At 46.4% G+C, this 18,658-nt stretch overlaps 2 protein-coding genes across 5 annotated transcripts in view; both read right to left on the bottom strand.

Annotated features, from left to right (window-relative positions):
• LOC110510643 (ADP-ribosylation factor-like protein 13B) overlaps positions 1 to 5,540 on the bottom strand; it is a 50,662-nt gene extending 45,122 nt beyond the window's left edge. For both annotated transcript variants that reach the window (XM_090206888.1, XM_090206891.1), the window contains exon 1: positions 4,502 to 5,540. In XM_090206888.1, the coding sequence (XP_090063014.1) occupies positions 4,502 to 4,560 (59 nt within the window). In that variant the 5' untranslated portion in view covers positions 4,561 to 5,540. The remainder of the gene's footprint in view (positions 1 to 4,501) is intronic.
• Positions 5,541 to 6,501: 961 nt separating this feature from the next.
• The window catches only part of LOC110527174 (uncharacterized), a 29,759-nt gene continuing 17,602 nt past the window's right edge, over positions 6,502 to 18,658 (bottom strand). For 2 of the 3 annotated variants that reach the window (XM_090206873.1, XM_090206874.1), the window contains 2 exons: positions 12,246 to 18,285; positions 6,502 to 11,167 (listed from right to left, as the gene is read on the bottom strand). In XM_090206873.1, coding sequence (XP_090062999.1) covers positions 11,157 to 11,167; positions 12,246 to 18,285 — 6,051 coding nt within the window. In that variant the 3' untranslated portion in view covers positions 6,502 to 11,156. The remainder of the gene's footprint in view (positions 11,168 to 12,245; positions 18,286 to 18,658) is intronic. The other variant, XR_016488213.1, reaches the window with a different exon arrangement.

The raw sequence follows: 18,658 nt of genomic DNA, 5'->3' as shown, positions 1-18,658 counted from the left end.
AGGTCGGCCCCTCCGCCAACTGTTCCGGCCGTCAGGTCAGCCCCTCCACCAACTGTTCCCAGCCGTCAGGTCGGCCCCTCCACCAACTGTTCCCAGCCGTCAGGTCGGCCCCTCCGCCAACTGTTCCGGCCGTCAGGTCAGCCCCTCCACCAACTGTTCAGGCCGTCAGGTCGGCCCCTCCACCAACTGTTCCCAGCCGTCAGGTCGGCCCCTCCACCAACTGTTCCCAGCCGTCAGGTCGGCCCCTCCACCAACTGTTCCCAGCCGTCAGGTCGGCCCCTCCACCAACTGTTCCCAGCCGTCAGGTCGGCCCCTCCGCCAACTGTTCCCAGCCGTCAGGTCGGCCCCTCCACCAACTGTTCCCAGCCGTCAGGTCGGCCCCTCCGCCAACTGTTCCGGCCGTCAGGTCGGCCCCTCCGCCAACTGTTCCGGCCGTCAGGTCAGCCCCTCCACCAACTGTTCCCAGCCGTCAGGTCGGCCCCTCCACCAACTGTTCCCAGCCGTCAGGTCGGCCCCTCCGCCAACTGTTCCGGCCGTCAGGTCAGCCCCTCCACCAACTGTTCAGGCCGTCAGGTCGGCCCCTCCACCAACTGTTCCCGGCTGTCAGGTCGGCCCCTCCACCAACTGTTCCCAGCCGTCAGGTCGGCCCCTCCACCAACTGTTCCCAGCCGTCAGGTCGGCCCCTCCACCAACTGTTCCCAGCCGTCAGGTCGGCCCCTCCACCAACTGTTCCCAGCCGTCAGGTCGGCCCTTCCACCAACTGTTCCCAGCCGTCAGGTCGGCCCCTCCACCAACTGTTCCCGGCCGTCAGGTCGGCCCCTCCACCAACTGTTCCCAGCCGTCAGGTCGGCCCTTCCACCAACTGTTCCCGGCCGTCAGGTCGGCCCCTCCACCAACTGTTCCCGGCCGTCAGGTCGGCCCCTCCACCAACTGTTCCCAGCCGTCAGGTCGGCCCTTCCACCAACTGTTCCCAGCCGTCAGGTCGGCCCCTCCACCAACTGTTCCCCTCCACCAACTGTTCAGGCCGTCAGGTCAGCCCCTCCACCAACTGTTCCCAGCCGTCAGGTCGGCCCCTCCACCAACTGTTCCCAGCCGTCAGGTCGGCCCCTCCACCAACTGTTCCCGGCCGTCAGGTCGGCCCCTCCACCAACTGTTCCCAGCCGTCAGGTCGGCCCCTCCACCAACTGTTCCCAGCCGCCAGGTCGGCCCCTCCGCCAACTGTTCCCAGCCGTCAGGTCGGCCCCTCCGCCAACTGTTCCCAGCCGTCAGGTCGGCCCCTCCGCCAACTGTTCCCAGCCGTCAGGTCGGCCCCTCCGCCAACTGTTCCCCTCCACCAACTGTTCCGGCCGTCAGGTCGGCCCCTCCACCAACTCATGCTTTTCACCAGATAAACTCACCCACCCCATGCAATTGGTTGTGTAGAGCCAGCTGTTCACCAGATAAACCCACCACATTGGTTGTGTAGAGCCAGCTGTTCACCAGATAAACCCACCCACCCCATTGGTTGTGTAGAGCCAGCTGTTCACCAGATAAACCCACCCCATTGGTTGTGTAGAGCCAGCTGTTCACCAGATAAACCCACCCCATTGGTTGTGTAGAGCCAGCTGTTCACCAGATAAACCCACCCCATTGGTTGTGTAGAGCCAGCTGTTCACCAGATAAACCCACCCCATTGGTTGTGTAGAGCCAGCTGTTCACCAGATAAACCCACACCATTGGTTGTGTAGAGACAGCTGTTCACCAGATAAACCCACCCCATTGGTTGTGTAGAGCCAGTTGCATGCCTCAACAACAACAGGAAAAGATGAACACCATATCACTTCCAGATCTTATTTGGTGCTTATCTTTTTCAGTCATTTATTAAAATGTTTTGCATAATGAAGGTATTTACACAATGAATGGCCTGGGATGTGGACTTCAAGGGATAGTTTGTCACGGTCTCCATCTTATTAGCATTTACAGCACAAAACCAATGCAAGTCAATGTCTCTGATGTTAGCATTTACAGCACAAAACCAATGCAAGTCAATGTCTCTGATGTTAGCATTTACAGCACAAAACCAATGCAAGTCAATGTCTCTGATGTTAGCATTTACAGCACAAAACCAATGTCTCTGATGTTAGCATTTACAGCACAAAACCAATGTCTCTGATGTTAGCATTTACAGCACAAAACCAATGTCTCTGATGTTACTATTTACAGCACAAAACCAATGCAAGTCAATGTCTCTGATGTTACTATTTTTCACATTTCATTTCCATATCATATTAAAGTAACTTTATTGGGCGATACAGTCTGTTGTTTTCACTGGAACGTGATTTGGACATAACAAGTGAAAATTATTATTTAAAGTACTATAAAAAGTAGTTTTTGTTTGGGGGGGGGGGGGGGATATCCACTTGCAAATGTTTTGTGCTGTAAATGCTAACATCAGAGACATTGACTTACATTGGTTTTGTGCTGTAAATGCTAACGTCAGAGATATTGACTTACATTGGTTTTGTGCTGTAAATGCTAACATCAGAGACATTGGTTTTGTGCTGTAAATGCTAACATCAGAGACATTGACTTACATTGGTTTTGTGCTGTAAACGCTAACAAGTGTGTTATTAAACCTACTCCTGTCTATACAGAAATACAATAGTTCTAAATTAGGCAACTAAAGTGTGATTTTGGCCACAGACGATCATTAGCTTCTTTAATGAAGGAAAGTTGTGGATCGTTTTAAAGTGGCATTGCCTGCAGTCGGGAGGAAAAGGTGGTGTTGTGCAATACGGGCTGATTTACTGTTGAGTTGCGACTGTCTGAAAAGTAGAGAAGAGATTCTGATGTCTCCAGTCATATAAAGTGTAGTAGAATTGCATGAAATGTGTTGATAAAAAGCAACAACAACAAAAAATCCTATAGCAAAAACGTAGCCTATAGCAGAAACGTAGCCTATAGCCTATAGCAGAAACGTAGCCTATAGCCTATAGCAGAAACGTAGCCTATAGCCTATAGCAGAAACGTAGCCTATAGCAGAAACGTAGCCTATAGCAGAAACGTAGCCTATAGCCTATAGCAGAAACGTAGCCTATAGCCTATAGCAGAAACGTAGCCTATAGCCTATAGCAGAAACGTAGCCTATAGCCTATAGCAGAAACGTAGCCTATAGCCTATTGCAGAAACGTAGCCTATAGCCTATAGCAGAAACGTAGCCTATAGCAGAAACGTAGCCTATAGCAGAAACGTAGCCTATAGCCTATAGCAGAAACGTAGCCTATAGCCTATGGCAGAAACGTAGCCTATAGCCTATAGCAGAAACATAGCCTATAGCAGGGATCATCAACAAGATTCAGCTGAGGGACGGTGTTTTTTCTGGAGCGGATGGTCGGGGGGCCTGAACATAATTACAAACCATTTGTAGACTGCAAATTGACTACAAGAAGCCCAAACAGATATGATACTAAAGTAATAACTTCAAACCCTGATTACGTTTGTATAGGATCACGTGTCTCTCTATTATGGCGGGAATAAATGGGAACATATTTCCGATTTCCTGGGTGTTTTTACAGTCTTATGTCCAACAATGGAGGGGGGGGGGGGAAGAAAACAAATTCTAAGAATTTGGGGGGCCAAATAAAACCACCTTCCGGCCACAAGTTGGGGAACCCGGGCCTATAACCTAGGCCTACTCCACACAATACACTGTCAGCCATGTGTCGAAACTTTTTTTTTGCCAACAGTGATTGGGTTATATTATCAGCCTAAATTATGACTATCCAATCTACTCATCACATTATCTTACATCAGTATGCAAATGTAATGATGCTACGAATGCTTATTAATAATAAAACGTGCATTTTTATAGTGAAAATAAGCTTCCCCCAAACTTGAAACTCACACACTGCCTACGATCCTGTGCCTTTATCACAGTCAACAACACACATATATATATGTTACAGTAAGAATAGGCATGTCATGAAATCAAACAGAATGAAAGAGAACATACAGAATAACAGCCCTGGGGTTTATGCCTTTTTAATCCGGCCCCCGGAGAGAGGGGGGGTACTTCTGCAGTTTTAAGGAGTGACAGCTGCCAAAAGTGGCTGTAGTTTAGCACCTTAGTCACTGGTTACATGACTACCCGGTAATCAGGCAGCAGCATGATATATACCACACATCTCTGTTGGGTGATATATAGCGAACAAGACATTCTATGAAATCACAGATTCTGACATGGGGTGAACTGGGTGGCTGGCTGGCAGCACTGGTACCACATTCACAAATCAAATAGCCAATAAATCAAAAATAGTGTGAATATTTAAATACATAACCAGACAATTTAACTTCCGTTAGCTAACTAGTCTTTTTTATTTTTATTTAACCTTTATTTAACCAGGTAAGCTAGTTGAGAACAAGTTCTCATTTGCAACTGCGACCTGGCCCAGATAAAGCATAGCAGTTCGACACATACAACAACACAGAGAGTTACACATGGAATGATACTTCATGCACTCACCTTGCGGGCTGCCGCCAGCGTTTCAACCAGTTGCAACAATTCGCCATCAGACTAAACATTGCTGTCCAAACTCAGATATTTGTCGGAAAAGATTCATGTAGCAGCGATTCTGAATGGATCAAATGCCTCTAGTCGGCATTTCAGCTCATTATCACCATACAGCTGCATGAGTTAGGCCTAGGGGCCAATACAAGTGGCATTCTTTGACATCGTCAGATTGTCAAACTAAAAACACTAGCCACAGCTAGTACTAGTGAGTGTACTTGCTGTTTCTCTAACTATATCATTGTGTTTACTTTACCTACCTACACAAATTAGCTAGCTAGAACAAAGTGTTAATAAGATTTTTTTTAAAACCTATTGAAAAGCAACATAAAATATTGGCCAGCTTGTAACGTTAGCTAGAACTAGCTAATAACATTAGTAGGTAAGTTTCCTTGCTAAACTACACTAGCAAACTATTATGTTTAGTATTTTTCACAAACTACAAAAGATAGCGGCTAGACAATGTAAACAAGCTAGGCTAACCTAGCTAGCAATACAATGTAGCTAGCTAACGTTAGTTAGCGAAACTAGCTAGCATACAATTTAGGCGCTGCTAGCGACCATAGCTAGTTTTACGTACAGCTGGCGTTGTCAGGTAAAACAAAACAACAACAAAAGTAAAGGTAATATTCCTTTGTAAAGATCTCTTCAGTGAGAAAAATATTTCTGGAATCCGTTTTTTTGTGTGTTTACGACCGTTGTAGTGTTCGGCTGCTATGGCTACAAGAGCCGTGGGGGGACGTCATCATCAGTGGTCGAGAAATCAGGCACCCCACTCTTTTAGTGGTCGTTCCTAGATACCACAGCCACAGTCATAATTATGGATAAACTGACTATTCCTACAATTTCTTAAAATCTGGGTTTAAACATAACCTTAAGCACACTGCTAACCTTATGCTTAAACCTTTAAAAGAAGTCTAAAAAAATGCTTTGTGGCTGTGGTAACTAGTGACAATCTTTACTGTAAAAGTCTGCAACAGCACCTTCTGTGGACAAAGCGTGGAACTACACGGGTCTAATAAATATGACAAGTGTTCTGGCTTTAACAGAAATCCTTAAATCTATTGACGCACCCCTCGTGTCAATCTAAATAACATCCCCAGCCAAATCTGTCAGATGAAGTTAAGAGAAATGTTTTTGCATGGGCTGCGTCTCAATCTGCCTGTATGTGTCTTCCACATCTGTGGTGGAGCTACAGCGGTTAGACCATGAGATATCACAAAAATGTTTGTAGCATCTGAACGGTTTGGCCTACAAAACTAGTAGCGTTCAGACCACTCTATGGAAAGATGACTCATGACGGCGTCATGGGACTTGTCTGAAGGTAACCCATACAAATGAATGGAAGTATGGAGGCAGTTATGTGTCAACAAGAATAACAAGGGGTTAAATGTGTCCAACAACCTAATATATTTCCTGAGCTTTCTTAGATCTCCGAGATATACAGACACTTCAAAACCTTAAACATTATTCCTTAGGATTTATTGGACTGTCTTTTCTGCGATTTATGTGTTATTCAAATCGGTTTCTGTGGGCTATAGTAGTGAAGACCAAATTCACTCTTATCTATTTTTTGTTTTTATATCCACATTAAAAAAGGGGCCCTAAAAATTCAAAATCAAATAAATGAGCCATGGGATAAGCATGTTAAAACAAGTCCGTATGTTAGCGGTCACCTGAAATGTCAAACTAAGCTAAGTTCCCGATGTACATAAAACCCCATGGCATCATAAATCACTATCAGTCAATTTACCCACGATACATTACGGTATCGCGATCCACTCAAACACAGCTAATGCCGTTTGAGAAGGGAGGCAAGGAGAGGAAGATTACAAGCAATCAATGAAAGATGAATTGAGAAAAAGAGGGCCCACCACACAGTGATCACACCTTGACACAGTTCTTCCCCACCTTATGCATGTACTGAACTCTTGATAAATAAATACGACTCGGTCGACTTATACCAGTTTAATAACATGTGTTTTTATTATTTTACACCAAGAACTTGATGATATATAAACCCGTTTCAAAACACCCAGTAAATAATAAGCCATTCGAACTCTTCACATATTTACAGGAGCCAAATAGAAAAACCCCATGTGAATAATACATTACACCTGCTGCCACTGTTCTGTTGGGTTCAGTAGAACAGTCAGTCACCGCCCGGTGGGCTGCCGCCTCGCTGACATCACAATAGATTAATCTTAAAAAAAAAAAAAAAGGAAGTGATGTCAGAAGCTCATAGAAGCATTTAGTCTCGTCCATGTGTTGAGCAATAGACAATATCAATACACTGGTTTCTGAACGCAGCGTTGTTGGTTGGGGACAGATGGGTCCGATTAATACACGTAACAAGTTCCTAACCTCTTTTTATAAAATATGAGTCCCAAGTGGCACCCTGGTCTATTCCTTATAGTTAACCCAAATGGGGCCCCTGGCCTATTCCTTATAGTTAACCCAAGTAGCACCCTGGTCTATTCCTTATAGTTAACCCAAATGGGGCCCCTGGCCTATTCCTTATAGTTAACCCAAATGGGGCCCCTGGTCCCAAGTAGTACACAAGGAACCGTTTGGGACAGGGACATACATTGAACAACAGCTGACAGCGTAGTTCTGGTTGTGTGGAGACCGACTGACATCGCGTCAACTCATCCCAGACAGATATACAAAGAGGGAAACTTAAAATGTGCATCAAACTATAATATGGATTAAAGTCACATACATTACAGAAAGAAAAGATGAAGAGTCCATTTTAAATATGGAATGATGTTTAGTCCTGATGGCTTCAAACAGGTTGTTGTTGTTGTTGTTTAGTCCTGATGGCTTCAAACAGGTTGTTGTTGTTGTTGTTTAGTCCTGATGGCTTCAAACAGGTTGTTGATGTTGTTTAGTCCTGATGGCTTCAAACAGGTTGTTGTTGTTGTTTAGTCCTGATGGCTTCAAACAGGTTGTTGATGTTGATGTTTAGTCCTGATGGCTTCAAACAGGTTGTTGATGTTGTTTAGTCCTGATGGCTTCAAACAGGTTGTTGTTGTTGTTTAGTCCTGATGGCTTCAAACAGGTTGTTGTTGTTGTTTAGTCCTGATGGCTTCAAACAGGTTGTTGATGTTGTTGTTTAGTCCTGATGGCTTCAAACGGGTTGTTGATGTTGTTGTTTAGTCCTGATGGCTTCAAACAGGTTGTTGTTGTTGTTGTTGTTTAGTCCTGATGGCTAATATGTTCAAACAGGTTGTTGTTGTTGTTGTTTAGTCCTGATGGCTTCAAACAGGTTGTTGTTGTTGTTTAGTCCTGATGGCTAATATGTTCAAACAGGTTGTTGTTGTTGTTGTTTAGTCCTGATGGCTTCAAACAGGTTGTTGTTGTTGTTTAGTCCTGATGGCTTCAAACAGGTTGTTGTTGTTGTTGTTTAGTCCTGATGGCTAATATGTTCAAATGGGTTGTTGATGTTGTTGTTGTTTAGTCCTGATGGCTAATATGTTCAAACAGGTTGTTGTTGATGTTGTTGTTTAGTCCTGATGGCTTCAAACAGGTTGTTGTTGTTGTTGTTTAGTCCTGATGGCTTCAAACAGGTTGTTGTTGTTGTTTAGTCCTGATGGCTAATATGTTCAAATGGGTTGTTGATGTTGTTGTTGTTTAGTCCTGATGGCTAATATGTTCAAACAGGTTGTTGTTGATGTTGTTGTTTAGTCCTGATGGCTAATATGTTCAAACAGGTTGTTGTTGATGTTGTTGTTTAGTCCTGATGGCTTCAAACAGGTTGTTGTTGTTGTTTAGTCCTGATGGCTAATATGTTCAAATGGGTTGTTGATGTTGTTGTTGTTTAGTCCTGATGGCTAATATGTTCAAACAGGTTGTTGTTGATGTTGTTGTTTAGTCCTGATGGCTTCAAACAGGTTGTTGTTGTTGTTTAGTCCTGATGGCTAATATGTTCAAATGGGTTGTTGATGTTGTTGTTGTTTAGTCCTGATGGCTAATATGTTCAAACAGGTTGTTGTTGATGTTGTTGTTTAGTCCTGATGGCTTCAAACAGGTTGTTGTTGTTGTTTAGTCCTGATGGCTAATATGTTCAAATGGGTTGTTGATGTTGTTGTTGTTTAGTCCTGATGGCTAATATGTTCAAACAGGTTGTTGTTGATGTTGTTGTTTAGTCCTGATGGCTAATATGTTCAAACAGGTTGTTGTTGATGTTGTTGTTTAGTCCTGATGGCTTCAAACAGGTTGTTGTTGTTGTTGTTTAGTCCTGATGGCTAACACGTTGTTTGTATTATAGTAAATTTAAGCGGTAATATGGAAATGAAAGACACATTGCAGACACAATGGTCTCAAATGGCAACCTGTTCCCTACATACAGGGCCGGATTAATGCAGGGGCTTACCGGGGCTGAAAACCCTGGGCCCAGGCCTGTGGGGGAGGGGGGGCACCCCAAGACACTTCTATACAGTATATATTAGATAGAGATATTTATTTTTATTTTACTGCAACCGCCAACCACAGGAGGATTCAGGAGCCCGCTGTCAATGAGTTTTAGACAGCCTGCTGCCGCTCTGCTAATTATCAGACAGGGGGAGAGAAGAGGAGGCAGGGGCATCCACGCGGGTAACTGGGCGGGGCCCTGCCTTGATTGGGTAACTGTGCGGGGCCCTGCCTTGATTGGTCAACTGATTTAATAAAATAAACTGCATAATAAATAAATGTGACGGGTCAATTGGTGTGAGTCAGGGGCTGGACCCCAAGCCCATATGGGGCCCAAGAAGCAAAAAAATATATATATAAAATAATATTGAGTTGTAAAAAAAATATCCAATCACAGGAGCATGCTCTCAATGAACAGAATTTAGTCACAGAGGATCAATAGTTAAAAAAAATAAAAATAAATCATAATAACTGGTTAAAATTTGATCAAATACATGTAATTGCCAAAATAAAGGAAACACCTACATAAATGTCTTAAATAGGTGTCGTGTCACCACGAGCTGCCAGAACAGCTTCAATGCACCTTGGCATAGATTCTACAAGTGGACCTGGACCATGCCTGGAAAATGGCACCCCACACATATACAAAACTTCTGTATCCCCTCATTTACTCAAGGGTTTCCTTTATTTGGACAGTTACCGGTTGCCTAACAACACGATATCTAAATATACACGTTGTTGCATTGTGGGCCGTAGACATATAATCCATAGAAGAGGTTTTGGAGCCTCTTTCCCCCTTGGCAGTTTGACTGTTAAACTCACTAGGGGGGTTTAGGAGCCTCGTTCCCCTTGGCAGTTTGACTGTTAAACTCACTAGGGGTGTTTAGGAGCCTCTTTCCCCTTGGCAGTTTGACTGTTAAACTCACTAGGGGGGTTTTGGAGCCTCGTTCCCCTTGGCAGTTTGACTGTTAAACTCACTAGGGGGGTTTAGGAGCCTCGTTCCCCTTGGCAGTTTGACTGTTAAACTCACTAGGGGGGTTTAGGAGCCTCGTTCCCCCTGGCAGTTTGACTGTTAAACTCACTAGGGGGGTTTAGGAGCCTCGTTCCCCTTGGCAGTTTCACTGTTAAACTCACTAGGGGGGTTTAGGAGCCTCGTTCCCCTTGGCAGTTTGACTGTTAAACTCACTAGGGGGGTTTAGGAGCCTCGTTCCCCCTGGCAGTTTGACTGTTAAACTCACTAGGGGGGTTTTGGGTTTAAGTGACAAGTGCAAAGCAATGAGCAATAAAAAAAAAAAACATTTTTTTTTTAGTGTGTGTTAAATATTTGAACATTTTGTATAGTTAACATCCCTGCATAACATCAGTTCTCACATCTTCAAGAGTCACTCCTTGACCCCGGCAATGAGTCTCCGTGGCCCAAATTATTCCCTTTTAATAGTACACTGCTTTTGACCAGGGCTCACATAGGGTAGTGCAACTATAGAGGGAATAAGATGCCAAATTGGGAGGAAACCCCTGGACCATTGACCAATAGAAGAGAAGCAGGAAGTAGCAGGTTGGATTCCAGGCACTTCTTCAGTCCAAAGTAAATACGGTCGAAAACAAATAAAAAAACAAAGAATATATTAACTATCCAGGCCAGGCCTCATAAGTCCTTCAAGGCTTTAGTTTAGAGACGCTTCCTGGTCGACGAATCAAAAAAATCGGTCAGCCCAAAAGACCTCTTTGAACTTTGGATTTGAGGTCAGGGTTCAAAGGTCGTAGGTCACTCCTATGACCATGGGAGACAGAACATGGAAGAAATGGTCACAACCCTTTTACTGTTCTCCGTCTTCTGCTGTAGCCAACCGGGCCAACTTCAGTCACATCCCAGGCTAGTCAGCAAGTCATGTAAAAAAAGAGTTAACGCTTTAGGAATCCTCTTCAATAATAAAAGGGGAGCAGGGTTGAGAGGCGTCTCCTGTTGTAGCCGCCTCAGATTGCCAGCCTCAGTCACAAGGGGAGGCCTGGCACGGCTGTCCCAGACTAGCCAGCAAGTCATGTCAGAGTCCTGTAAACCCTGGTCGCCCCTCAGTGAGGTAGCAGGGTCGAAAGGGGTTCAACACTCCTAGCAGGTTTTGGAGGGGGGGTTCAACAGCTCCCACACCACCCCCTTCCCTAGCAGCACATCCAAACATGTCCTCTTGTCTATCAGCTTTCACGAGCTACCTGAAACAATAGTAAATCACAAACCATAAATCAGCATATATCTGGAGCTTTCAGCATAAAAACAATATGAAGGAAAAATCACATATAAAATCATTTCTATAATCTACTACAGGAGGTTTACCAGACACACATAATCTACTACAGGAGGTTTACCAGACACACATAATCTACTACAGGAGGTTTACCAGACACACATAATCTACTACAGGAGGTTTACCAGACACATAATCTACTACAGGAGGTTTACCAGACACATAATCTACTACAGGAGGTTTACCAGACACATAATCTACTACAGGAGGTTTACCAGACACATAATCTACTACACTTGGAGGTTTACCAGACACACATAATCTACTACAGGAGGTTTACCAGACACACATAATCTACTACAGGAGGTTTACCAGACACACATAATCTACTACAGGAGGTTTACCAGACACACATAATCTACTACAGGAGGTTTACCAGACACACATAATCTCCTACAGGAGGTTTACCAGACACACATAATCTCCTACAGGAGGTTTACCAGACACACATAATATACTACAGGAGTTTTACCAGACACACACAATCTACTACAGGAGTTTTACCAGACACACACAATCTACTACACGAGGTTTACCAGACACACATAATCTACTACACTTTGAGGAGGTTTACCAGACACATAATCTACTACAGGAGGTTTACCAGACACATAATCTACTACAGGAGGTTTACCAGACACATAATCTACTACAGGAGGTTTACCAGACACGTAATCTACTACAGGAGGTTTACCAGACACAATCTACTACAGGAGGTTTACCAGACACATAATCTACTACAGGAGGATTACCAGACACATATTAAGGGTAGTCTGGGACTAAGAATACTTTGATGGATTCCCCGTTGAGATTGTTTTTAAATCCACGACTTCTAAGCTTAAATCTGCATCCGGAAACAGCTCCTAAATTACCTTGTATTAACTATCATTCAAATAATGTTTTTTTTTTAATTCAATCAATCAACGAGAAATCAAATCCCCGAAGTAGACAACTATGTTAACAACAAGTGACAATGTTATACTTACTGTCCTCGTCTGAGTCGAAGCCGAAAAGGGTAGCGCACTTCTTCAGCGAGACGTGCGTCTGCAACTCTTCTCCACTGTCGAAGGACAAGAAACACTTGGCGCAGCGCTGCCTACGGACGGACGGTGTCGCCGTGGTCCCCGACGCCTCCACCACGAGGTCCGGGCGCGTCGGAGAGAAGCGAGGGGTCCAGGACATCTCTTTCCTGCGTTTTGGCATGGTGGTGTACCGCTCGTCTAGGTAAGCCGTGGGTGGAGGCCGGATGTATGGCCTGTTGTTAATCTTCCCAAAGAAAGTTGAGTTTTTCGCTTCCTCCTTGATAGGGGGTTGGGGAGTATTTGTAGGGGGTTTGGGAGTATTTGTAGGGGGTTTGGGAGTAGCAGGTTTATGGTTTCGTGGGTCACATTTCTTGGATTTGGAAACTGTACTTGTTTTAAGACTCCTCTGGTATTTTGGCGATTCTTTAGGGAGGTCCTTTACGTGTCCGTTAACCATCTTCTGGTCACAGACATCGCTAGCTGTTGATGAGTCTGATGTTTCCACCAACGGTTTATCATCTTCTTCCTTTGATTTACCTCCTACCACTTCTGTGACTTCATGAACATGTTTCTCTGGACCAGAGGTCTTGGACTTCACAGGTTTTCTGGAGGTCTTCCTGGGTTCTTTGCTAACGGGCCTCTTGGGTTCCTTGATAACTCTTTGTTTCTTTAGAACTTGTGTTTTCTTTAACTTCTCGGTCACCACGGGTAACTTCTCGGTGACTTTCGGCGTGACGGTGGGAGGAACAGGTTGGGGGGGGTTGTCCTCGTCTGTGCTAACGTTTGACATCTTCCTGGGGTCTTTTCCAACACTCGGTTTCTTCACAAGTTGCGTTTTCTTCAACTTTTCTGTAACTTTTGTGTCGGTGGCTGGATCCAGTTGGGTATCCTTTTCTTCGCTAACGTTCGGTTTCTTAATCACTCGCATTTTCTTCAACTTGTTTATGATTTTTAGCTTTTTGGTAACTTTTTCAGTGGCGGTAGTGGTGGTGGAGGTGGTTGGACCAGTTGGGGTATAATCATCTTCGCTAACGTTCTGTCTCTTTACAGCCCACGCTTTCTTCACCTTATGAATCATCTTTAACTTCTTGCTCGCTTGCTCAGCTTTTTCATTGGACGTGGTGACGGGAGTGTTTAGAGCGTCCATTTTCTTACCAACACACGATTTCCTCTTAACCTGCAATTTCCTCAACGTATTTGTTACCTTTACAGAGACGGTAGAGGGGTCAGTAGTACGAGGATCTCTATGAACATGCAGTTTCTTTGTGACCTGTGTTTTCTTTAACGTCTTGGTCAAGTCATACTTCCTGGTTACCTTTACAGTAGTAGTGAGGTCCTTTGCCGATCCCTCCTTTTCTCTAAGAGGCCATCGTCTCTTTACACCCTGCATCTCCTGTAGCTTATTCCTCCCCGTCTTACGCGGTCTAATCACGTTAACAGAGGTGGTATTGGTGACAAGGGTAGAGGAAATGGATTCATCCTTCCCTTCCTTTGGAAGACGATAGTGTTCTTGTTCGTGGCGGTTCAGCTCCGGAAGACAAGCCAAGCGCTCCCGACAACCTGGGAAGCAGCACACTGCCAGGAGCGGCTGATGGGTCTTCGCGTGGTTCCTCATTTCTGTCGCTGCACTGAACCGGGCTTTACATCCATCATGTAGACAGGGATGCCTGGGAATTCCTTTGTGCCATAAAATGTGGTGCTGGTAATGCTGCAAAGTCAAAACAGGTTTCTGGCAAATATTGCATTTGCCATTCCCGTGACGGAACGTCGTTTCCAAGGGTTTGGCGTCGCCGCGGTGATCGTCCAGAATATGTCCGAGGAGAGAACGCCGTTTTCCAGTGAATATCTCTGTGCATCCCTCCACAGGGCAGCTTCCGGGAGTCTCCTTACCCTGAACTGAGGTCTCTAGAGGTGAAACTGAAAGCCTGTCCTGTGTTACCGATACAGCCTGAGATTCTGTGTTGACCTCCATGGTCTTTGCCGAGGAACAGGGTTTCTCCCCTTCTTCCAAAAACTTTGTCAGAGGAGAGGAGCAGGTTCCCCCTTGTTCACCTGTCGATATCTTCACCAGAGAAGTAGCAATCTCCACCGGTTCCTCCCTCTGTTCCAGAGCCGAGTGCTCCTCCTCTTGTCTCCTACTGATCTTTTCTTGTTCCTCTGCCTGAGTATCACCATCACCCTCAGTTCCTTCAACCTTAACTCGTCTTCTGCCCCTCTGTCCATTGACCCTCTGCGTCAACTGCTTGCCTTCAGACTCTTCTGTTGCGAGTTTAGTATCTGGTGAAGGTTGAGAGTCAGTTGAGAGCCTATTGGTCGACAGTAGCTTAGGGTTAGACCGTAGCTTCCTGCGATCTGGTGGAGTTGACTCCGAGCAGTTTATAGAGGAGATCCTATTGGTCGACCGTAGCTTCCTGTAATCCGGAGGTGTTGACTCTGTGGAGTTTACAGGGATCCTCTTGCGTCCCCGTCTCCCCCTCTGCGTTGAGCGTCCAGGAGTGTCTGACATCCCAGCTTTACAGTTCTCACGGACCTCCTCAATATCAGGCGGTAGGTTTCCTTTTTTCAACTTGTCGATGTGTTGGGACAGATGCATCATAGCGAGCAGGTCGTTTTTGAACAGCATCCTACAGAACATACATTGGTCCCTGCGGAAGTGGTACATGGCGTGGGCTATAACACGTTTGCCTTTGAAAACCTTGTTGCAGAGACTACAGCGATATGCCAGTGGGCTGTTCTCATTTTCCTGTGGGGTGCCATCTCCAGGAGTTTGTCCGATATCCCCAGAGACAGTTGGGTTGTCCTTTGTGAATTTTGGGGTGTCCTGTGTTTTCTGTGGAGAGTTTTCAGTGACTTTTGAGGAGTCTTTGGGTTCCTGTGACGTCTCTTCAGGGACTCTTAGTGTGTCCTCAGAGACCATCGGGGTATCTCTGCTGACCTTTGAGGGGTCTTTGGGTTCCTGTGACGTCTCTTCGGGGACTCTTAGTGTGTCCTCAGTGACCGGTGTGTCCTCATGGAGCTGTGGCGTGTCCCCATTGTTCCGTGTGGCACCACGTGTGTCCTTGGTGAACTCTTCAGAGACCATTGGGGCATCCACTGTGAGCTGTAGGGTGTCTGCAGTGTTTTGTATTTGTAGGGCGTCCTCAATGTGCTCAGAAGTATCTACAGTGACTTCCTGGCTGTCTACAGTGACTTCCTGGCTGTCTACAGTGACTTCCTGGCTGTCTACAGTGACTTCCTGGCTGTCTACAGTGACTTCCTGGCTGTCTACAGTAACTTCCCGGCTGTCTACAGTAACTTCCCGGCTGTCTACAGTAACTTCCCGGCTGTCTACAGTAACTTCCCGGCTATCCTCAATTCCCTCCGAGCTGTCCTCCTCTATGTTCTGTGGTAGTGTGTCCACAGCCTCTGGAGTATCCACGGTGGCTTTTCTGCGGTCCTCAGTAGCCTGTGGGGTGACCTCGGTGAAAGTGACTTTCAGGGTGTCCTCTGCGAGTAGTCTTATGTCCTGTGTATTCTGTGGGGGGTCTTCAGTGAACTGAGGGGTGTCATTGTCCTGTGTCGAGTCCACAGGGTGCTCAAGCTGCCGGGTCTCATCAGTGAGCCGTGGGAAGCTCTCAGCGGCCATTGGGATATCCTCCGGCTCCGCGTTTTGTGAGGTAGCTTTAATGTCCAGTTGGGTGTGTCGAGTGTCCATGTTTTCCTGGATGTCTGTAGTGTCCTGTGGGGTGACTTTGGTTATTTTCGAAGTGTCCTCAAGGACCACTGGGTCTGCGACGGCCGTAGTGATGACTTTTGGAGACTGTGGTGTCAACGTTGACGATGTCGTCTCAAACGTTTCGCGCGAGACACCATCTGTGGTCTGTGGTGTCACCGACTGCTGCTTTGCGACAACGTCAGAATCCGGAGCCTTGGCAAACTTTTCAAACTCTCTAGCAAACGCATCCATTGAGGTATTAGCCAGCCAGCAGAAAGGAGTAAGAACAACTAGCTCCCGAGTTTCCTTTCCAGGGACGCTGCCAGTGTCCCCCACCATTGCTTCATCCACACCAATGTTCGCTATATCCATAGCCTCTTTCAGAATGTCGGTAACTTCGGACTTCCTGGACGATTCTAGAATCTCCCCGACTTCAGAAGCGGTTCGCTTTTTTGGAATATTCGTAACTTCCGTTGGTTCTCTTGGAACATTAGTTACATATGTATTTGTTCTTCTTCTTGTGTTATTAGGAACAATTACATTCACTGAGAGAACAGATGGAATACATGTTTGCTGAGCATCGGTAGAGAATCCGTCCTCCTTGGGACTTGCGATGTGTTCGACAGCGCCACCTTGTGGTGTGAAAGTCATGTCTGTAGCAGTGACAGTTTGTGAGTAGACCTCAACTTCCATTTCCACTGCAGACGTCTGGTAAAATACCCTTGAAGCGTCACACGGCACCGGCAGACAACTTTGGTTCAGGGAGGGACGGACATCTGTCGCTTTCAACAAACAGGTTTCGGTGTTCAACGTGACACCTTCCGCCTTAGGCGTCTGGGCGTAGTTGTGCAACTGCTCTATGAAGAGACTGGCGTTCTGAGCGGAAAGGAGAAACACCTCTCCGAGTCTGTCCTTCACCCGATACTGTGCCTGGATTGGTGCCTTAGATTTATCACAGTTTAGAGTCACCAGTCCTTGCCTACTGAGATAATCCTCATGGAAGAACCCAAATACTTCATTGTCAGGTAGGGAGACCTCCAGCTTTGAGTCATGAGCAGGAGATACTACTGGTAGGTGGTTATTAGCGGGAATCTCCTTCTGACGTTTACCTTCCTGTTCCCTCGAAGCTGTTAGACGAGCGGCCGCCATTTTATTTTGTGAGGTCACAGCATTCTTTTGTTTGGTTGTGCTTTCCTTGACAGTGGCACCAGACCGAGAGGTCTTATTGGTCTTGTCCACTGGTGTCTGCTGGGTCTTCTGCTGTGTAGGTTTCCTCCCCGGTCGGCGACCCTTCCGGGGAGCACTGTTCTCAGCCTGGAACGTACCCTCCAGGAGCCACCGGGGTTTCCTACCCCTCCGTTTAGGAGGTTTCTTCTCCGAGAGTCTGGTCATGTGCCTATGTGGTCTGTGACCGACTTGCCTGGCCAGGTTCTCCTGCGCCATGTCCAGTTGTCTGAAGGACCGTCTGACAGAGGTGGTCTCGACTGGGGGCTCTGTTGTTTTGACGGATGACCGCGGTCCCGGCTTCGGCCCAGGCTTCCTCCCTCTTCTTTTTATAACAGGTTGTTCCTCGCCAACAGGGGGTTCAGCCAGCTTCTCAGTCTTCGCCATCGCCGGCGTCACATGATTAACAGGCAGCCGCTGCGACTCAACAACAGAGTTTTTTTCCAACCTTTGAGCTTTGACACGTTTGGCTGCCACCGGCGCCGTCGAAACGTGATTCTTCTCTTCTTTTTGGAACCGCCTTTTGGGCGCTGTTACCTGGTGAAAGGGTTTAATCTGAACGTGTTTCTGTGCCGGTTTAGTCTCTACATGTTTAGGCTGCGCACGCTCCGACAGGTCAGCGCTCCAGCTGCAACAGGGCTCTTTGGTGGCGGTGCTGCAGTAGTTGGACACCCACCCATCATCCTCCTCCTCCATCATCATCCTCGCCAACGCCGCCTTCTTCTCGCTCATCAGCTTCAGGCAGTTGGTCCGGAGATTCAAAAGGTTCCAGAACTCTGGATCGAAGTAGAGACCTCTCTTCAGGGTCTGGAGGATCTCAAAGCGGATGTGGTTCCCGATGGGACCGGCTTCGACGTGGTACTCCTGGTCGGGGTGCGTGTAGAGGAGGAACACCGTTTTGTAGGCCTCCACGGTGCGTTCCAGGAAGAAGACGAGGAGGGCGCAGGCCCGGCAGACCTCCAGGTCGTTGGGGAGGAGGTAGGCTACCGTCTTGTAGACGAGGGACTTGGTGGCGGTGTCGCAGGGGTTCGTCTGGAGGGCGTGGGTGCAGAGCTCCACACAGAACTGGAGACCATCCTTTCCCAGCTGGGAGAGCAGAACAGAAATAGAACAGAAGGGGGTCAGTGAATTACCCATGCTGTACAAAAACATGTATTTATATATATATATATATATATTTTTAGGCACACTGTCAGGTCCAGGATCAGCGGAAGCAGAACGACCCCCTATAACATCAAAGATCCAGCACCATATTCCACAGTAGGTAATGGGGTTATTCTCTGCTCATACATCCTGATTTGGACAACAAACACACCGCTGGTCTGCGTGGACAAAGAGCTCTATTTACAGGTGATCTGACCCGAAGCACCAGGTTCCAATCCAAGCGTCGTTTAGAAAACTCTGTGTACTGGTTAAACTCAAATCTTTCCCTGAGCGATTGTATACGAGTATAAAATAA

Source organism: Oncorhynchus mykiss, chromosome 18 (genome assembly GCF_057628025.1).
Source record: "Oncorhynchus mykiss isolate SJ-2025 chromosome 18, ASM5762802v1, whole genome shotgun sequence".
NCBI classification, from domain to species: Eukaryota; Metazoa; Chordata; class Actinopteri; order Salmoniformes; family Salmonidae; genus Oncorhynchus; species Oncorhynchus mykiss.
Note: the sequence above shows the minus strand (reverse complement) of the source record. Positions and strands in the feature narration are given on the sequence as shown.